Source organism: Hirsutella rhossiliensis (genome assembly GCF_020360975.1).
Source record: "Hirsutella rhossiliensis strain HR02 chromosome Unknown scaffold00002, whole genome shotgun sequence".
NCBI lineage: Eukaryota > Fungi > Ascomycota > Sordariomycetes > Hypocreales > Ophiocordycipitaceae > Hirsutella > Hirsutella rhossiliensis.
The window spans coordinates 1,988,645-2,008,652 of record NW_025408668.1 but is presented as its reverse complement, the minus strand read 5'-3'; the positions used below and the strand labels follow the sequence as shown (position 1 = coordinate 2,008,652).

The 20,008-nt window shown below is 50.9% G+C and overlaps 4 protein-coding genes across 4 annotated transcripts; 2 read left to right on the top strand and 2 right to left on the bottom strand.

Annotated features, from left to right (window-relative positions):
• Positions 1 to 5,843: 5,843 nt before the first annotated feature.
• Positions 5,844 to 9,454, bottom strand: HRG_01794 (ubiquitin elongating factor core domain-containing protein; the record flags this gene model as incomplete). The annotated part of the gene is made up of 8 exons (XM_044860265.1): positions 5,844 to 6,735; positions 6,800 to 7,165; positions 7,222 to 7,314; positions 7,367 to 8,316; positions 8,379 to 8,592; positions 8,640 to 9,048; positions 9,106 to 9,331; positions 9,389 to 9,454. 8 exons carry the CDS (start codon positions 9,452 to 9,454, stop codon positions 5,844 to 5,846), a joined length of 3,216 nt encoding a protein of 1,071 aa, XP_044723898.1.
• A 748-nt stretch (positions 9,455 to 10,202) lies between these two features.
• Positions 10,203 to 11,489, bottom strand: HRG_01793 (TRAF-type zinc finger domain-containing protein; the record flags this gene model as incomplete). The annotated part of the gene is made up of 1 exon (XM_044860264.1): positions 10,203 to 11,489. The coding sequence occupies one exon, from the start codon at positions 11,487 to 11,489 to the stop codon at positions 10,203 to 10,205; it is 1,287 nt and encodes a 428-aa protein (XP_044723897.1).
• Positions 11,490 to 14,298: 2,809 nt separating this feature from the next.
• HRG_01792 (alpha/beta hydrolase fold domain-containing protein) lies at positions 14,299 to 16,473 on the top strand (the record flags this gene model as incomplete). Its single annotated transcript, XM_044860263.1, has 2 exons — positions 14,299 to 14,390; positions 14,442 to 16,473. The coding sequence occupies 2 exons, from the start codon at positions 14,299 to 14,301 to the stop codon at positions 16,471 to 16,473; spliced, it is 2,124 nt and encodes a 707-aa protein (XP_044723896.1).
• Positions 16,474 to 17,767: 1,294 nt separating this feature from the next.
• On the top strand, positions 17,768 to 19,879 carry HRG_01791 (pyridoxal-dependent decarboxylase conserved domain-containing protein; the record flags this gene model as incomplete). The annotated part of the gene is made up of 5 exons (XM_044860262.1): positions 17,768 to 18,051; positions 18,276 to 18,303; positions 18,411 to 19,022; positions 19,093 to 19,734; positions 19,826 to 19,879. 5 exons carry the CDS (start codon positions 17,768 to 17,770, stop codon positions 19,877 to 19,879), a joined length of 1,620 nt encoding a protein of 539 aa, XP_044723895.1.
• Between the last annotated feature and the right edge of the window lie 129 nt (positions 19,880 to 20,008).

Below are 20,008 nucleotides of genomic sequence, written 5' to 3'. Positions count from 1 at the left end.
TATTCTTTAATATCTATAATATTAAAGTTAACTTATTTATTATAGCCCTAGATATTAATATTAAGGTAATTAATCTCTATATTAATAATTCTATTATTATAGTTAAAGGCCTCTCCTTTAATATTTATAAGTTTATATAGATCTATCTTATATCTCTATATAAGTTAATAACGATTAATAACTTTAAGTAAAACGTAATTACTTATCGCGCTATAGTCTAAAAGTATATATATATAATATCCTATAATTTAGATATCTAATACTATTTAGTCGCTATAGCTTACTATTACTATATATAGGGTCCTTAGATCTTATTATATTATACTAGTCTATAGCCCTTTTATAAATAGTATACCTTATTTTTTACTTAGTCCTTATTTATTTTATTTAAGTATTCTTCTTTAATTTATTATTAATATCGTTTCTTTATATTTTCGTTATATAGTATTATATTAGGGCTTAAGAGACTAATTTCTTATAGCTAATTAAAGATTTCTTATTTCTTAACGCTATATCGTTTATATTATACTACTTTATAGTTAATTATATACTATACTTTATAATTTTATTTGTTTTTATATTAAAGGTTAAGTTTTTATTTAGCGTCTTTCTATTTTATATATAGTATCTTTATATTAATTTTTACTTCGTTAAATATAGCTTATAGCCTTTATATATATTACTAATAATCTTTTAGTATACTATTATATTATTTATACTATACTTATACTTTTTCGTATTTATAAACTTTATAGTTTAAGTATATATATTTATTATAATCTTCTTTATTATATTTAATTTATTATATAAGTCTTTAAAAGATTAATAGTTTAGATACCTTAAAGTAAGTAGTATTATACTATTCCTTTATTTTAGTATATTTATAGATTTTATATATCTTTAAAAGATATCTCGTTAATAAACTATAATTATCGCGGTATTTAAGTAGCGTACTATAATCGGGTTCTAATAATATAACTTAGTCGTTTAGGTAGCGTTAATCGATTTTCTAGTAGTTTAGTTTTATACTTAAGTAGGGTTTTAAAAGTACTTATCTTTTAAACTTAACCGGGAAGGCGTTATATTATACCTTTATCTAAAAGTATATTATATAGTCTAAGTAAACGTATAATATCTATAAAATATACTTATAGTACTTATAAGTAAGTAGTATTTATAGATTATCTTTAAATTCTCCTTATAGTTACTATTCTTATTATAAAGCTATAAAGGTAGTAACTATAACGATAGCTATAGTATAGTCTCTTTTATATAGTACTAGTTAATATCGAATTAATATAGCTTATTAGTTTTCTATAAGAATTTAAGGTATTTATTAGGTTCTAATTTTAAGTATTTCTTTAAATTCTTTAAAGTATAAAGCGTATTTTCTAATCGTAGTATTTTCCCTTAGTAGCGAGGGTAGTAATATAAGTTCGTTCTTATCTTTTATTTTTCTAGGTATTTCTTATTCTTTAGAGCTTATATCGTTAATACTTCGTTATTCCTCTTTAAGTTATTATCTAAGTTTCGTAAGTATAAGGGCTATATCTATATCTTCTTTATTATATTATTTATAGACTACTTATCGTTATTATCGATTTTTATTTTATATATATTCCTAGAATTATTTACCGTTCTTCTTAATCTAGTCTTAGGAGACTCCTTTAAGATAAGGGTATTTTAGTTCTATAAATTTAACTTATTTCTATATTTTAAGATCCCTTTATTATATTATTATAAAGGTCTTCTTTAATAGCTTTAGGAACTATCTAGTACTATTCTTATTACTTAAGTATACTATATATTTATCGTTGTAGTATATAGTTTAACTAAGGAGTTTATACTTTAGTTCCTATCTATTAATAGCGTTTAAGTATTTCTTACCTTCTAGGGCTAGTACTTAATAGGTTTTCTTCTCCTTATAAGATTATTTATATTCTTTAAAGTAATATCTAAGTTTCCTATAATTAAAATACTTTCTTTTACTTTTCTATATTATATCTAGATCTATAAGAATATACCCTTATATTCCTATTTTACTATTATAAAGAAATAATAGGTATACGGAGGCTTTATAGAATAAACTAGTAAAAAGAGGCTCTATAATATAGTCTAAGGGAATAACCCTTAAAAGATAAAGACCTCTACTAGACATCTATACCTTCCTCTAGGAAAAGCGGGTCAGGATAAGCCTATCCTTACAAACAAAAATATATATAAAATGCATAAGTCAATTACGAGCAGAACGGATACCCTATTGCCTATTTTAGCCTAGCGGTTCCGAAGATATCCGCGATACGAGAATAGGTAGGGCATAGAACATTCTAGTTAAATCCACTACTTATGCTAGAACCTATAGTCTTACGTCAACCATTACGCCACAATCAGACCACCTACTAAGTTAGGAAGATATACTATAGATAGAGCTTTTTAAGCACTATAGAATATGCTAGAAAGCTAACTAATTAGTCTACTAGTAGGCGAGATATGGTCTATAAAAGACGAAGGATTTCCCTAGGAGTAGTAGATTAAATAAGTAAGTTCGCAAGTATCTTTTACAACGCTATTCTTTTAATATATTATTTAACCCCTTATATACTCATTATAAATTCCGGACGAAATCCTACCCTATACTCCTTCGACCGATCTTTCCGCTTATATTATTAATTACCCGATTCTATGCTTATTACTTATACCTTCTTATAAGATCTATCCTACTTAAGTTAGTTATATAAGCGTAGGTAATAGGAGTTTCGCGCTTCTTTTTATAGTTAGCGCGTTAGTTAAAGTTATTCTTATAGGAAGGGTTTTAGTTTCCTCTTCCTTATTTCTTTTCTTAGTATTATATATACTATCTATTATCGATTTATACTACTATAGTAATATAGTCTAAGAGGTTATTAGGTCGATTTTCCTTATAAAGCTCGTCCTTAACTTCTTCTTTAAGCCTATCGTAGAATCGTAATATAAAAGGTTCGTTATCTTAATTAAGCTTTAAGGTAACTTAATAGAACTTTATAGTATAATCTAATACTAAGATCCTTTATTAGAGTTCTTAAAGTTTTTATTTAGCTTCTTATTCCTTATTAGTTATTCTAAATACCTTTATAATAGCTTCTTTAAATCCTTAGAAACTAGTAAAGACTTTATCTATCTTATTATCTTATTACGCTAGTTAGTTATCGAGAAAATCCCTTATAATAAGTTTAAACTAAGTAAGTACTATTCTAAATAAATAATTTCCTATATAAAGTACCTTTTCGACTAAGTCTAAGAGTTTAATAAGGTAAAACCGGTAGTAGGCCTTAAGTTAAGTAAGAAAGTCTTAAAGCATACTATAAGTACTATCGAATAGTCCTAGCTATTTTAGTTTAATTACTTCTCTAAGGTCCCTAACTTATTTATTACCTCCTTTATTCCTAAGTAACTATACCTTATATTAAAGGGTTATAATCTTATATATTATATCCTAAGGCGATATAATAGCTCTAGAGTTAGTTAATCTAGCTTACTATATAGGTATATTAATAGTTACGATATTACTTAAAGTAATATAGTATTATATTAAATAAGAGCTTTTAATATATAATAACTAGTATTATTCCTAAGGGATAAACCTATTAAGGGGTTTATATTAATAGATATAATAGGGCGTAGTCTAAGTAATAATTAGTATATTACGTTAGTAATAAGTTAGAGGTTATAGACTATAGACTATAACTAGGTAATTAAAATTAGAGATAGAATTATAATAAAGATCTATATTAAAAGCTAGAGAGCTATCTATCTAAAGGAGTAAAAGTAGGTAGCTATATATACCTATAAAGACTATCCTTAGATCACGGTCCTAGCTATAATCCCCTTTATAGCTTACTATAGCTTACTTATAAGCTATACTCCTAAGTAGTAATCTATCTATATAAGGCTTACTTAGCTTATATATACTCTAGGTAAGCTAAGCCTAAGTAACTTCTCGTCCTAACTATTATTCCGAGCCGCCTTATTACGTAAACGTAGCCGGCTCTCCTATAGCCCGCTAACCGTAGTTATAATATATAATTATAAAGATAAGTAGCTCTTATAAAGCTAGTTTAATTAAGTTCTATAACTATATAAGCTTTATATTATCTTCCTATACTATAGTTCCTACTACTTATAAGAGCGTCTCTTTTTTATTAAAAAGGAATTTACTAAAGGTTTACCTATCCCTTTACCTAAGAGTCTATAGCTTATCCTATACTTTCTCTTACTCTTATATATTACTAAATATATATATAAGGTATTAAAAGAAGTCCTATAGGTCGCGTTTACCCCTAAGGCCGCCCTTATCTTAGAATCTAAAGATCCGCTATATCTAGGGCTTTAATAGTATATAAAGAAATACTACGCTATATTATAATAGCTATTTAAGCCTTATTTCTTATCTATTATAAACTTTATTTATAGCTAGCTAAGGAAGAAGTAAAAGGACTTAGGCTTACTATCTTAAGTCGGCTAAGAGAGCGGCTTCTACGTTAGTAGTGCCGCTACTATAGCTAGCGTTACGGAGGTTATAGGGGTTAACGCTAGTCTTATAGAGGCTCCCTTAGTATAGTAAGAACCTTATTCTTCTAGCTAGCTATCGCGCTTTTAATTACTTCTAGGATAGCTATAATACTTCCTATCTACTTAAGGGGTAGCGGGGTGCTCCCTTAAAGAAGTAGTACCCTTTTTAGGGAGATATCTATTAAATCTATTAGTTAATAGCTTATATTATTATAGAGTAAGTAGAGGTATATATCTAGGTACTATTTATAGGATAATATTAATAAGCTATATAAAGCTCTTTTATACGCGGCTAGCCTATATATATATATATAGGATCTAGCCCTCTATATATAACTATATAGCTTAGGCTATAGCCTAAGCCTATAACTTATAATAGTTAAAGACTCTTATATTTACTTACTCTATAATAGTATACTTAAGCTAGCTACCGCTACTATAGCTAATTAGAACGTAGGATTTAAAGCTCTTTATAATAGCTAGTAGCTAGAGTAGCTAGAAATACTAAATTTAATTATCGTGATATTAAAATGCGGCTTTAATTACGGTTAGAATATGCCTGCCTTAGTACTGCGAAGGGTGCCGGAAGTAGGGGGTGCCGGAAGTTAGGTGTGCTAACTTAGTCAGGGCCTTTCTTAAAGTCACACCTATAGACTCCCTCTTTTAGGCAGAATAGTGCAATCTACACCCTCTTTCGTCAATGCAAAGACCTAACAACTAGTAATAGTTACAACGGCGGCAGAGGGCAAAAGAAGACGAATTAACTAAGCCGCCTAGCTAGTTAATTGACCACGCCTATCAATGGTCGGTTGCCCGGGCGCACAGTGTGGCCCAGCCCGTAACAGTTATATAATTATTATACGTGTTAATTGTTAGCCTGTCTTTAAATTTAGCGATTAAAGTCTAAAATAGTTCCTTGTTAACATCTAATTCCTTTAAGTTTCGGGGCTTCTACTTATCTCGCCGACTAAATCTCTAGATAATAGCCAAAGCAGTTGTTTCCTTATCAGCCATAAGCTAGTCTTCACAAGAGGGAGTCGGCGATCCTTTCACCTGTTTTAGGAAAGGGGACATAAAACAGTTTTTCCAGACTTCGGCCAGTAGACTGTTAGTCATCTAATGATAGTGCCAGGTCGTATATATTTCCCTATAAAGGCAGGCGCCCGGAGCTCAACCTTGAACAGGGCAAAAGAATCTATCAAAGACACCCGCCGCTCCAAAGCAGCCGCAATGCCATGTCCCCAAGTGAAGGCGTTTAAAAATCAAATGTAAAAAAGGCCAATCCTCGTCCACGGTCAACCCTCTGACGTGTCCATGGCGTCCTGGGCGAGCCGAGCCTTGGCCGCCGCAACCTTTTCCTCGCGCCATTTCTCGATCCTCCCCTTGAGCTCCGTCTGCGGGATCGCGTCGTCAACAGTCATGGGCTGGCGAGTAAAAGGGTCCTTGGGATCGCTGAGCAGGTGCTGCATAATCGTCGACCGGTCGACAATGTGATTGCTGGGGAGTAGGACGGGATCCTTCATCAGCTCGCCCATGATAGGATCCTCGAATTCGGGTGGAATATCCCCCAGGTCAATCTCGGCTTGGTCGAGTCGTTGCTTCGCCTCGAGAAATTTGAGCTTTATCCTCTCCCACTTTCCAATCTCGCTCGCGTCCTTGTGCTGCTTTGAGTTCAAAATCCGTGTCACCCGATCCAGCACCTCGGGCTTGTACGAGCGGCCGTCGGCAGCCACCGCATCCACAAAAATGGGCGAGTACCCGAGATGCAGGTAAATGTCGACAAAGTCCGAGATCAGCTGGATCGGGCGGAAGTGATACTTGTCCTTGTTCGAGACGCTCAGCTCGGCCGCCGCCTTCTTTCCCGCCAGCGTCTCCAGGTTGTAGTTGAGCATGCTCGCCAGGCGGGACACAATCTCTGGCATGGTAAAGGACTCGCTCAGCGCCTGCGTAAATAGCTTCATCATCGCCAGCGTCTCGTTGGCGAGTTGCATGTACGACGTTGCCTGGTTGCCTAGGGTTTGCAGCTCCTCTTCCTTTTTCTGCTTGTCCTCGGCAGACAAGGAGGGGTCCTCCAGCTCTCTCTCCAGGATACGCATCTTGGGAAACTTGGTAAACGCTTCGTCCAGGACGTAGGTTGCGTCGTTGAGCAGCATGTTGACAAATTGTACGAAGAAGCTGCGGTTGGCTCTGGAAAGGAAAGAGCATCGCGTTAGAGCTCGCATCTGAAAGGGAAGACGAGAACACAACTTACGTGCTCTCATTGGTCAGCTGCTGCTTGTACACGTCGTTGCCCCATACGCATTTGATAACCTGGAAGATCTCGAAGCGAATGTTAAACTTGTCGTAGAAAGCCGTGTTGGCGCCCGTCGACTCGCACTCGATGTAGAACTTCATCAGGGCGTGGAGAAGAAATTCATTGGCAAACGGGAGAGAGACGAGCTGATCCCCCAGCACGCCTCTCTTGAAGTGCATAAACGGCCATGTGCTAGAAAAGAGGAGAGACACGAGTGAGGATTTCAGGTAGGGGTTTTTGATGTACTCTGACGAGCGGAGAAAGGTGATGCAGAGTGCAATCATCTCTTCGCCCACGGCACTCGGCAGAATCTTGGGCAGCCATCTGAATGTATTGTCAGCCGCATCCAGTTGTCGTCAAGTCTACTTCTCTATGCTTACCTGAAGATGAACTTGAAGTTGTCAACAATGTTCTGCAGCGTGTACTCGGGAAGACAAGCAAACGCATCCTGGTTCTTCATGGAGAGTGGCAACCTGGCAGCCGTTAGCACCGACGCAATATATGGGGAGTGGAGCCCTAACATACTTGACCATCTGCAATTCTCTGCCAGGCTTGTAGTCCGATTCCGTGACGAGCCGGAGCAACCATACCGCGACATAGCGCATGAACCTGAGCGAGGTGCTCTGCATCCTCTCGTCGAGGAGGGCGCCCTCAATCGCATACTTTAGCGCAATCGTCTTCTCCAGCACATTGGTGTGTCGTTTCAGGGTTTCCTCGAACAACCTCAGTTGATGCGGCGTGTTGGCAACCTTGGGCCGCTCCGCCTCCATGGCCTGTATGCTTTTCTGCAGGTACCGAATTTCCCGTTCCAGGTTCTTGAGCTGCGAGTTCAGAGCCTCGCTGCCATAGTGATGCGCCGCCAGCGCGAGAAAAAAGGCCTCGGAGATGAAGTTGGATTCGCCCGACTCCTTTTCCGCGTAGAACTTGTCGGCCGTCGCCTGGTCGGCGTTGAGCTTGGTCTCGTCCTTGATGTCGACCCGAGGCTGCCTCCTGAAGTACTTGACGTCGATCTTGTCCACCTTGCTAAAGTCGTTATCCATAAAAGGCTCGCAAAACCGGTCCATGACGCTGGTGACGTTGAGCATGAACCCATCTGAGGCCACCTCCCTCGGGTCCACCTGGATTGCTCTCCGCTTGTGGTTCATGTTCATGATGTAGGCAAACCAGTTGAGCGTGCGGCTTCTCGTGTCAGGGCCCGCTCGTATGAAAGCATTTGCAATGACAAAGAGGTCGTCCTGGTGAGCCCTGAGCACAATCCGTAGCGAGTCCTGGGCGTTTTCGATTCGTGTCTTGTCGAGAGATCGTGGGCCCGGGAAATAGCTCTTGATGGCCTCTGGTTGCAGAGGAGATATCCGAAAGAAGGGACCGAGCACGGTGAATTTTTCGATGCCGGGCGCCGACTGAGCCATGTTAAAGCACGGGTGTTGCGCGAGGTTAGAGATGAGGACAGGAAAGTGTGTGTATGCCAAGAGAGCCTATATGGACGTTTGGTCAATGTGGACTGTCAGAGTTTTGTGTTGGGCCCTGGACGGCGTACCTGAACGTGAGGCTTGTAGTCGTCTCCGAGAGACAACTTGGAAAGTCTATTGCTGACGTCGACCATGGCGTTGTCGAAGAGCGCAGGGAAGGCGTCGTCGTCGTCAAAACGGCCGATTGCTAGCCGGATAAAGTCCAAGTCGAGCCCGCCTTCGTCCGAGATGCCGCGCAGCAGGTATGGAACAAGGGTGTCATGGTCGGGGTTGACATCTCGGCTAGCATGTGTTAGAATTACGACGGGCAGGGGCTTCGAGACACGTACCCGTAAAGCACTGGCATCGTCAGGGAGAAGAGGCAGTTGCTCATGCACAGACGCTTGGCCTCTTCATATACGTCCAGGCGGGCGCCGGTGGCGTTCTTGGCGGTGCTGGCAGCCCTGACAGCCCGCTTCCAGCAAGGGAGCAGATAGTCCATGAGGGGCTTGTCCAGCGGCCAGTTGCCGCAGGCCTCTATGATGGCCTGGTCTAGGTTGGCGGTGGAGATCTTGAGAGGTTCGCCGGCGTCATTGAGCTCCTGGTTCAGGTTGGGCAGGAAGACGAGCCTCTGGGCCTGAGTGATGGAGAGATGATGAGGATCCACGGTGACACGGAAGATCTGCGTCAAGAGCCTGTGTGCGTAGTCGTCGTCGGGCTCGGCTTGCTTGGGGTTCGGCCTGCGCGCGGGAGGCGTCGCTAGGGTGTCGTCGTCAACCTCAGCGGCGGACCTCTTGCGGTGAGAGCGGGAGCTACCTGTAGAGCCGGACGTGCCTTGAGGCTCCATGGCATGGACGCCGAGCTGGGTGAAGGGGTTGGAGGCGGGAGTGATGTTGATGTGAGCTTTCGGGGTCGAGGCGTCGCTGCTCTGCGGTTTCGGAGTTGGCGCCGTCGAGGGGGGCGCAGAGGCGCTATCCGAGTCGTTGCCCTCGCTCTGCTTGGGTGCCGACGACCCCAGCTTTGCCAGGCGCCGTGCCCGGATCTGCGCGGCGCAGCGGTCAGTCGTCGTGCGTGCGGGCGACGGCTCCAAACGACTTGCCTGGTCCATCTTCTCCTTGTCCGGGGCGTCGCCGCCAGGCCAGGACGGCTGTTGGTTGGGATCCATATCGAACCGTCTCCCGCATCCGTCAGCGAGAGGGGGTGCTTGAGGCTGGAGAGGACAAGGCGGGTGGACGATGGCACGATGGGCGAGGCTGACGGGTGTGGATGGAGGTTGTCAAGGTTGAGCCCCACGGCGGTGGGTGTGTGACCTCTATATTTCGGAGCCCCGTGCGCTAGGATTGGACGCCCCCGCCGTGACTTGGCGGATTCTGCGGGAGGAATCGCTGAAGACACCAGCCGCCACAGCAGATGGCGCACACTGAACGCCTCGCGGGCCTGGACAACTGAGAGCGCCTAGAAGGGGAGCAGCACCATCGGGCTCAACGATGACAAACGCCGGGGCACTGCACTGCAGACCTTTGGTTGAAAAGAGTCAAGGCGCGGACGAGTGCGGTTTTGGGCGCCCGACGATAAGGAGGCACGGAGTACGACATATAAGGGCTTGGACTGCACGGCGGCCCCATTTCTACACAAACTCCGCGGCCAAGAGGTCCCAGCTGCCAAAGTCCGCCGCACCGTCTCACCGGACATCCGCACGCTTCCATCATTGGCATTTGGGCTTGCCAAGCCGGATATGGAGGACGTTCTTTATTGGCACAATCCAACGGTATTTCCCTAAGAATTCACCTTTTACACCATCCATTGTATGCTTCCATTACAGTCTTTTTTGTATGGGATGAGGGTATCTCATGCCCAGCGCCCAACGCCGTACCAAATGTTCAGGTCAAACATGCCTTGCCCTCTCTTCCACATTACAGTCGCGGCAAATCCATCTCGGTCCCCGACGACCGCCTCCTCTCCGGCAGCACGGGGGCCGCCTCGCCAGTGCTGTCGACACGCCGGATGCTGGCCGAGGAACCCGTATTGTTGGCGGCCCTGGTGCGGCCCTCCTCGCGGCTCCTGTTGAGCAGCCAGTTGACGTGCATGCGTATCATGTTAATGTTGTTGCGGAGCTCTGTCACCTCCTCGCGGATCGGCATCACCTGGTTCAGCGTCCACATGCTCTGCCGCGCCTCGAGCTGCGTCAGGTTCTGGTGCACCTCCTCGAACCCGGCGTCCAGGTCTTGCATGGTGCGGTTGTCGTTGGCGATGGAGTCGGTGCCCAGGTGACGGCGGGTCACGGCCAACTCGTCGATACGGCGGTCGCTCTCAGCTTGTCGGGCCTTGACCTCTCGCAGCTGGCTTCCCAGGTCGCCGTAGGACTGGATGAGGTCTCGCTGCGCCCTGATGACAATTCCCGAGGGAGTGTCGGGGTGAAAGGCACACATGCGAGAGTGAGAGCTCATCTCTCCGCGCATGGTCCGCACGGAGCAGCCCACGTCCTGGTGGGGGCAGGGAACCTCGATCCCATCGCACTCGAGCTCCCGATGGGCGTCCATCTGCGACCGGCGCATGAGCTGCCAGCAGCCCAGACAACGGGTCTTGGCGCCTGGGCATGAGAGGAAATGTGCGTCGAGCTCGGCCTCTACTGTCCTCACGTCGCAGTGGGGGCAGCTCTTCTTTTCCTTGTGGGGACACACATCGTCCCTGGGTTTGTAGGACATCTTCTTGTCGCAGTCGGTGTCGGGGCACGAATAGTCCTTGTATCGGCACTCGGTCATGGCGTGGCTCTCAACAGCCTCGCGCCTGAGCTCCCGGCTGCAGCCCCGGCCATGGTACGGGCACCTGACAACGAGGCCGTTGAGCTGGTTGTGGATCAGCCTGGCGGCGCTGAAGCAGTCGAGCCAGGAGAGAAAGTCCCGATCGATGGGGCAGGTGGTGCCCGAGGGGCTGGAGGCTATGCTGCGTCGCAGGCATCGGTAGCAAAAGGTGTGGTCGCACGGAGTCGTGACGGGATCGACGAGGGGGTCGTGGCAAATGGGGCACAGCAGGCTCGAGTCGGGATCGGAGACGTAAACGAGGGCATACAAGTCGAAGACGGAGCCGCCTCCGTAGCGCTTAGGAATGTCGAGAGAGGAGGGATGGGGCGCCGCCAGGGGGCCGGAGCGCCGATCGGAGGCGGAGGCGGAGGTTCGATGCATGGGCAGGTCTGCCGACATGGTGGTGGACCTCGAGGGGAGGCCGCCGGGGCGCAGACGAGCGTGGAGGCCGGGGGCGATGTAGACGGCATCGGGGGAGGGGGGCCGGACGAGGCTCGTGACGAGATCGGGGGTAGCCGAGGTTCGCCGCAGGTTCCGACGGGCAAAGCGCCTCGCGGCGGCCGGGCTCATCCGGAGTCCCTCGTCGCTCGACTCGGAGGCGGACTCGCGCGAGGGCGCGACGCTAGCAGCAGAGGTGGCGACCGGCGGCGGCGTCGGAGGGGTTGCAGAAGCAGAGGCGTCGTCGTCGTTTTCGGCGGCGGCGGCGTTGCTGCCCAGGACCGCCGCTGCGGTAGGGCTCGCCGACATTGGCGATGCTGATGAATTAGAGACGAGGCCCGAAGGAATGGGGCCGGGGTCGTTCCTTGTCGGACGGCCGGTGGGTGGAAGAGTCTAGCACCGAGAGAGGGGGGGGACAGGTATGAAGAGAGAGGAAATGGTGTGATGTTTCTTTTATGTAAGCTCCGCTTCCCAGCCATTTGAACCAGGCGCTTTGTCGATCGATGATCAGCCACGCGCGCTCGAGGTGGGGTCGGTTGGAGGTTTATTAAATTATTACCCCGGCAGTTGTTACGAGTCTTGTGCTGTCCCACGCAACATGACCATGCTCATGGCAGTTTATGTTTCTTGGCGGAGTATTCCCATCACTGACGGAGCCGGAGAACATGACGACAGGGCAGATTCCCACGTGCACGGATCCGGGGGCGGTGTCTGTGACGACCAGAATCGTGGCCTGATTTATACGTGTCTGGGCACAGAAAGAGTGTGAGCATGCTGTTCATGACGACTCGGTCTATTTCACACACGGGGATGCAGATGCCATCTCCCCGTCTCCGCATCGCAAGTCCAAGAGACAAGGGAGAGGGAGCAGCTCGACGCAGAGAGTCGGTACTGGCTACATGCTCCCATTCATCCACGCTCGGCCGAGGACCCTGTTTTCATGTTTTGCTACCTGCCATTGTCGCGAAGACCATTGCGCCACGCAGGCAAAAGTGGAACGCGCGCTCCTACAGGTGCGCTGCAATTGACACATATGTCTGACAACCGCTTCCCGACAGCCATTGCATCATCCGACAGCACCCTGCCTTTTCCTTTCTTTTTTTCGACTCAGACCGTCCGCTGACAATTTGGAAAAATAAAAAACTGAACCCTTGGCCAAAGATCAGATGCCGCTATGCTGTATCGAGGTTGCCGGGCACAGGCATGCAGTCGAATATCAACAGGGTCAGTGTACTCTGTGTTCGTCCGACCTAATGCCAATTGACACTGAGAGTCGATCATTACCCCGAATTTGGTCTGTGGATCTCTTCTTAGTGCCATCAATGGTTTTGCTCCCCGAGGCAGTTTGACCCGCCACCGTTGCCTCGAGCACTTGAAGTTCCGTCTTAACGTTGATAACGCCGTGCCATGGACTGCTGATGGCTCGGCGAAGAGCGCAAAGGAGATAATTAGGGTCTAGCTCGACACTTGCCGTTAAGTGCTTAACGAATTGCAGGTAGTCTCCCTTATATAGGGTGGCAGAGCGGTGGCGGGAGTTTCTCCTGGCGGCAATCTGAGCTTCTCGGACCTTGACGAGCTCCGACGCATCTGGAGCGGGAGATTCTCGATGGCTATGGCAACAAGCAAGGACGAAGTAGCGGAGCAAGTCTAGGTTTCCGTTGCGAATCTCTCCGGCGTGCTCTATTGCAATACGGATGCGACGTCGCAATGTTTGACCGCAGTAGGACTTGATGTAATCGGCTTCTCGATCATTAACACCCTACCCTATCAATATATCCGCCCTTTTCCGCCTAGGTGGCACTACGTGCTAACTACGATTCCGAGTGTTGGTGAAACTCGGGCTTGTTATGAGGCGTGCTAAGAAAGTTGTCATCGAATATAGCTTAAACCTGAGGCGATAGGATCTCGCCTTGGAGCCCAAGGAGCTCTGGCGTAACTTGAGCAATCTCTTCGTCGAAAATTGTGGTTAGGAGCCTAGAGATGTGAGCATGGTGCTGTAGCTCAAGTGCCTTATATCGTCAACTGCATCTCTTTCTAGCTCATCGACGAGATGGGTTATACATCCTGTTTGATCCGGAAACTAGACTTACCTATGGGTTGGGTGCTAGAGGCCCTGGGCTGACAACGAAGTCGTCGACCAGACTGCTTCTTGCCAAGAGATTCATGTTGGCGATGCTGCTGGCTGGTGTAACCCACGGACATCCTGTAGACCTGTACAAAGTACAAGGCACGGATACAGACCCGCACGACGTCATGGGCCATGTGGCTGGGCTCTCGCTTAGGTAATGCTCGTGGCCCAGACATGTGCCGCCGCATGGGCAACCCACCACCTGACATGACCGGGCCTGGAGAAAACGAGACGCTGCGTCCAAGTCCGGGAGTTACTAGCCAAGTACTCTCTCTGCACATGTTTCACGACGAGTAACCTCTGCAGTATCTGCCCCCGGACATGCCGCGCCGGCATAGGCAACGGGCTCTTTCACATGTCAGCGGTTTCGTCCTGGAGCAACAGCCACTCCACCTTCCTTCCATCCGCCTCTCCATTCCGCCTCTCCATTCCGCCTCTCCGTTCCGCCTCTCCGTTCCGCCGTAACCCATGACCTCTCTCTCCCTCCTCTGCTTGGCTCTGCTCTGCCCTCCGACGACGATTCCAGCGGATCTCCGCCCCTGGATATCCATCCGGCCTCTTATCGATGTGCGCTCCGCATGTAGCGACCCAGACTCTCGGGACCGGCTCCGAATCTCGCCCCTCGGGCCTTGAATCCCAGCCATGATCGACCACGTCCTCGGCCGGCCCTCGACCAAGTCGCGCCGCCTGCAGGTCCTCGCCGTCTTGTCCTTCTGGTCGTTTTACCTCTACAAGTACATCTCTCCCCTCGCATGTGTGCATTTCCGTCCTGACCAGAGAAACAGAGGCGATAAGCATGGACCCCCCGGGCCCCGGCTGCTCTCGCGCATCCTCTCCAAGCGCCTCACGCCATGGCAGGCCTGCCTCGCGACCCTCATGTACCTCTACGCCGCTCGCAACTTCAGCGCCCTCGTCGGCCTCACCAGCCCCGAGCCCCTGGCCAACATGTACGACGCCACCTACTTCAGGGCCACCTGGGTCCTGACGGCCCTCGACGCCGGCTTCTGGACCGCCATGAAGATCCGCACAAAGTGGCTGCGCGACCTCGCCAGCATCACCTTCTCCCTCTTCTACCTCGTCGCCGCCGAGAGGGCCGACGAGAAGGTGCGCAAGGTCAGGTGCGCCATAACCGTCGAGCACATGCGCGTCTCGTGGAACAAGGGCACCACGCCCTACCTCGGCTCCATCCAGCGCCTCCTGCGCCCGCGCTTCACCCGCTGGCCCCCGCGCCAGATCCGCATCCCCCGTCCCGCCGACAGCGACTACAAGGAGCCCGTCGCCGCCTGGCTCTACTATGACGGGCCCGTCGCCGACCTCGAGCACCACAGCCGCGTCATCGTCGACGTCCCCGGCGGCGGCTTCGTGGCCATGGACCCCCGCTGCAACGATGACAAGCTCTTTGCTTGGGCCTCCAAGTCGGGCCTGCCCATCCTCAGCCTCGACTACAAAAAGGCCCCCGAGTTCCCGTATCCATACGCCCTCAACGAGTGCTTCGACGTCTACGCCACCATCATCGGCACCCAGGGCCGCTGCCTCGGCATGTCGGGTCGCGAGATGCCCCGCGTCATCATTGCCGGCGACAGCGCGGGCGGCAACCTCGCCGTGGCCGCGACCCTGATGATCCTCGAGACGAGCAGCGCGCCCTTTCGCCGATCATCTGGTCGAGCCGGCCTGCCCGCTCCCGACGGCCTCGTCTGCTTCTACCCGGCCCTTGACATGAACATTGGCAACTGGATGTCGGACGAGCAAATGTCCCTCATCCAGGACCGCAAGATGCGAAAGACGAACCGCTCGATTGTGCACCGCAAGAGCATGCAGTACAATCAGCTGGTCGGGACGCCCCACCACTCCGACGACGACGACGATAGCCCGTCGGCCGAGGTGCCGCCCAGCAAGAGCCCCAACGAGTGCCAGCCCGAGTACTCGCACTCGGGACCGCAGAAGCTCGGCTCTTCGGAGCCGTCGGCGGCAAGGGGCACGGCCGGCATGTCGCATCACGCGGAGCCCATGAAGACGCGGCTGGCGACGTCGTCAATGATTTCGTACACCAACGACAGGGTGTTGACACCCGAGATGATGCGCGCCATGATCATCCTTTATATTGGCGCCCATAACCGACCCGACTTTTCAAAAGACTATTTGCTGAGTCCCGTGCTGGCGCCCGACTCGCTGCTTGCCAAGTTTCCCAAGACGTACTTTATGACGGGAGAGCGCGATCCGTTGGTGGACGATACGGTGGTTTTCGCTGGGAGGCTGAGGCGGGCCAAGGAGGCGGCCGCGAGAGAAAGGCTCGGTGCCGACGGTGGGGTAGACGAGTCGGATGCTGCCGAGCTGCTACTGCTGCCCGGCATATCACACGGGTTCATGCAGTTTCCGGGCATCTACCCGCCGGCATGGAAGCACTTTGACCGCAGCGCCGTCTGGTTCGAGCACCTCTTCGCCGAAGCCGACAACGCACGCAACCGACGCCTCAAGCCGGACTCTGCAGCGGCGGGCGGGCGGGCCAACGGACAGGCGCGACAGCACCAGATGGGTGAGTCGAGCGGCGAGGAGGACAAACCACTGGAGATGAGCATGACGCGGGCGACGCGCGGGCGCAGCTCGACGCAGTCACAGCAGGGCAGCAAGGGAGACGGGCCGGAGCCCGGGCCGGGACTGCGGCCGGGTGGCGAGGGGGAGCGCAACGGCAAGAAGAACGGCAAGAGGGTGCTGAGCAAGAACAAGAGCTTGGTGAAGCTGAAGAGTACAGACGATTTGCTGGGCCGCAGAATGCAGGGGCTGGCGAGTGGACTGACGGGGCAGGGCGAGGAGGACTAGGAGGCGGGCTGGCAGATTGTGCTTGGGGTACCAAGGCTTGGAGGGACAATGACACTCGCGTACTAATACCATGTCACGAATAGCGGAACGAACCAAGGGAGCATTATGGCACTGAGGTGGATGACCGGGACGCGAAACAGGATCTGATGCAATCAAGTTGGCCGGCTCTGCTGCAGCATCGTGGGGCGCGTCACTAGCTTGGCATTGGGCAAGGAGACGGCTAATTTCCCTGTCTTTCAAACCTAACGTGCGGTACATTCTGTTAGATGTCGTCATGGCTGGGGGCCGTCATGGCTGTGATGCCTTGACGCCTAATCCGTTGATGATCTTGACAGGGATGTACAATGGAGAAGACGACGATATTTGAAGACACCAAGTTTGGCATTTCTCGTCTGGCACTACGGAGTATGTTTGCACGATATCCATTCACCTCCCGGCCATGCGGTAGTTAATATCACGCTCCCCCTCTCCGGGCAGACAGCCCGGACGGCCGAGCGGGGCCGTGAGCGGGCGGGTGGGGCACCGATCGGAAGACAGGGGTCGTGCCGAACTGGACTAACAAGAGGGGGCGGGGCGGGCAGCAGGGATTGATGAAGCAGCTCGGGCAATTTTTACCTGGTATTTCCCTGTTGTCAGTCTTTGTACGATGCACACAACCCCCTTATCCCATTGCCTGAATCTACGCCAGTACAGTACGGCACTGTAAAACAAACCTTGATCCTTTGGAGCCCAATTGGGTCCTGCGGGGGCCGGGGGGGGACAAGGTGGGGGAGGAGGAAGAAGCCGACTGATCCGACCCAGACGCGGCCTTGCGAGGTAGCTTGCTGCCACTCGGCGCGCCCATTGCCGGATGTTTCCTTTTTGCCTTGGCCTGCTATGGCTTTTTACTTGAGTCTTCTGCATGGGGGCGGGATACGGGCTGCGTGGGAGGAGAGGGAGGGGGGGAGGGGAGCAGCTGAGGACTTCACCCCCCTCCGTCCTCCAGTCGTCTTGTTTCTCGGGTCTCGGACCCTGAGCCATGGGTATGTATGTAAGTTATACTCCGTACATGTTTGTGGCTTACGGTGTACAGGGTGCGGATACGCACTCTTCCCAGGATATCCGTAGAGCGCGCCATCATAGACCAGCTACATTGCTAGCTTTTAAAGCTCCCCCCCTCCTCTCCTTTGCCTCCAGCTCCGTCTCCCACGCTCTCGCCCACCAAACATCCGCCCCCCTTTAAACCAGAATCGAAACCCACTGTTCATCCCAAGACAAACACACACGCACACACGCACGCGCACACACACGCACCATGGTCCACCTCAGCGCCATCAACCACGACCACGACCCCGCCTCGTCCTCCTCGGAGCCCGGGCCCGGGACCGGCAACATCTCGTGGAAGCTGGCCGACAAGGCGCAGAGCCTGCTGGCCCTGCCGCGCGACGCGGCCGACGAGTTCTCGACGAGCGTCTGCGGCTCGCGCTTCGCCTGCGAGGAACTGCCGCGCAACAAGATGCCCGAGGACCAGATGCCGCGCGACGTCGCCTACCGCATGATCAAGGACGACCTCAGCCTCGACAATAACCCCAGGCTCAAGTAAGCTGATCCGTTGACTTGTCTCCTCTCTGGCCCTCGTTGTTTTTCTTGTCGGAGCAGACTCGAAGGGGGCTCCTCGTTCGTCTTGCAACGAGGAAGCCAAATGGGATATGGGGCGAGTAAAGAGAAAGCGTGCTGGAAGGGGCTGCAAGAGTACAGATGAGAGCTCCAAGGCTGATTTTCGCTGCCGCGTTTCTCTTCGTCTCGTGGCGGCATGACAACAGTCTGGCCTCCTTTGTCACCACCTACATGGTTCGTCAACACTCCCCTCCCCCCTTTCCTCACCCTCACTCCCGCCCTCACTTCTGATCCCAAGACCACCGAGACTGACCAAAGGCCCCGGCGCGCGGCACCAACAGGAGGACGAAGCCGAGAAGCTCATGACGGAATCCATGTCCAAGAACTTCATCGACTACGAAGAATACCCGCGCTCGGCCGACATCCAGGCGCGCTGCACCAACATGATTGGCGACCTCTTCCACGCGCCCTCGGGCAGCGCCGTCGGCACCTCGACCGTCGGCTCCTCCGAGGCCATCATGCTCGCCGTGCTGGCCATGAAGCGTCGCTGGCGCCAGCGCCGCGAGGCCGGCGGCAAGCTGCCCGACGGCTGCCGCCCCAACATCGTCATGTCGTCGGCCGTCCAGGTGTGCTGGGAGAAGGCGGCGCGGTACTTTGAGATTGACGAGCGCTATGTCTATTGCACGCCGGAGCGCTTCGTCATTGACCCGCGCGAGATGGTGGATTTGTGTGATGAGAATACCATCTGCTGCGTGTTGCTGCTGGGAACTACTTACACCGGTCACTACGAGGACGTCAAGGCCGTCAACGACTTGCTCGTTGAGCGCAAGCTCGACGTCTCGCTGCACGTCGATGCTGCCTCGGGGGGGTTCGTGGCCCCCTTTGTCATGCCGGATCTCGAGTGGGATTTCCGCTGCGAAAAGGTCGTCTCCATCAACGTCTCGGGACACAAGGCAAGTCGCCCCCCTCCTCTCCCCCTCTCCTCGTCCTCCATGGCCCATCGATATACTCATGCGCGTACAGTACGGCCTCGTCTACCCCGGCGTCGGCTGGGTCCTCTGGCGCGCCCCTGAGTACCTGCCGCAGGACCTCGTCTTCAACATCGACTACCTGGGCGCCCAGCAGTCGTCCTTCACCCTCAACTTCTCAAAGGGCGCCTCCCAGGTCATCGGCCAGTACTACCAGCTCATCCGCCTCGGCCGCCGCGGCTACCGCGCCATCATGCTCAACCTGACGCGCACGGCCGACTTCCTGGCCGATGCCCTGCAGGCCCTCGGCTTCGTCATCATGTCGGAGCGCTCGGGCCACGGCCTGCCCCTCGTGGCGTTCCGCTTCGGACCCAACACCGGAGCCGGGCCCGGAGCCGGCGCCGGCCGCCACTACGACGAGTTCGCCCTCGCCCACGCCCTCCGCTCGCGCGGCTGGGTCGTCCCCGCCTACACCATGGCCCCGCACACGAACCGGCTCAAGATGCTGCGCGTCGTCGTGCGCGAGGACTTTTCCCGCTCCCTGTGCGACATGCTCCTCGACGACATCAAGCTGTGCCTCGGCATGCTCGACGAGACGGACCAGGAGACCATCAAGCGCCAGGACGAGTACATCCGGACGCACATGACGGCCTCCGGGCGCTCCAAGCACTCCAAGCACAAGGCCCATGCTTACAAGGTAGTTTGCTCTCGTTCATTCTTTCCCCGTGGCCTTGGTGGACCCTGTCGTGGGGTGTTGCGAGTTGGCGCTGACACGCTCCGTTTACTAGGACGAGCAACACTCGCTGCAGGGCAAGACGGGCAAGACGCATGCTACGTGCTAGGCAGGACATGTTATAGACCAAAAAAATTTTTAAAGGCACTTGGTTGAACCATCTGAATATTGTCTCTCCGCTGACCAGAGTCTCCTCGGCGCGCCCAGCAACCACTGAATCCCATCCCCGGCCACGCAA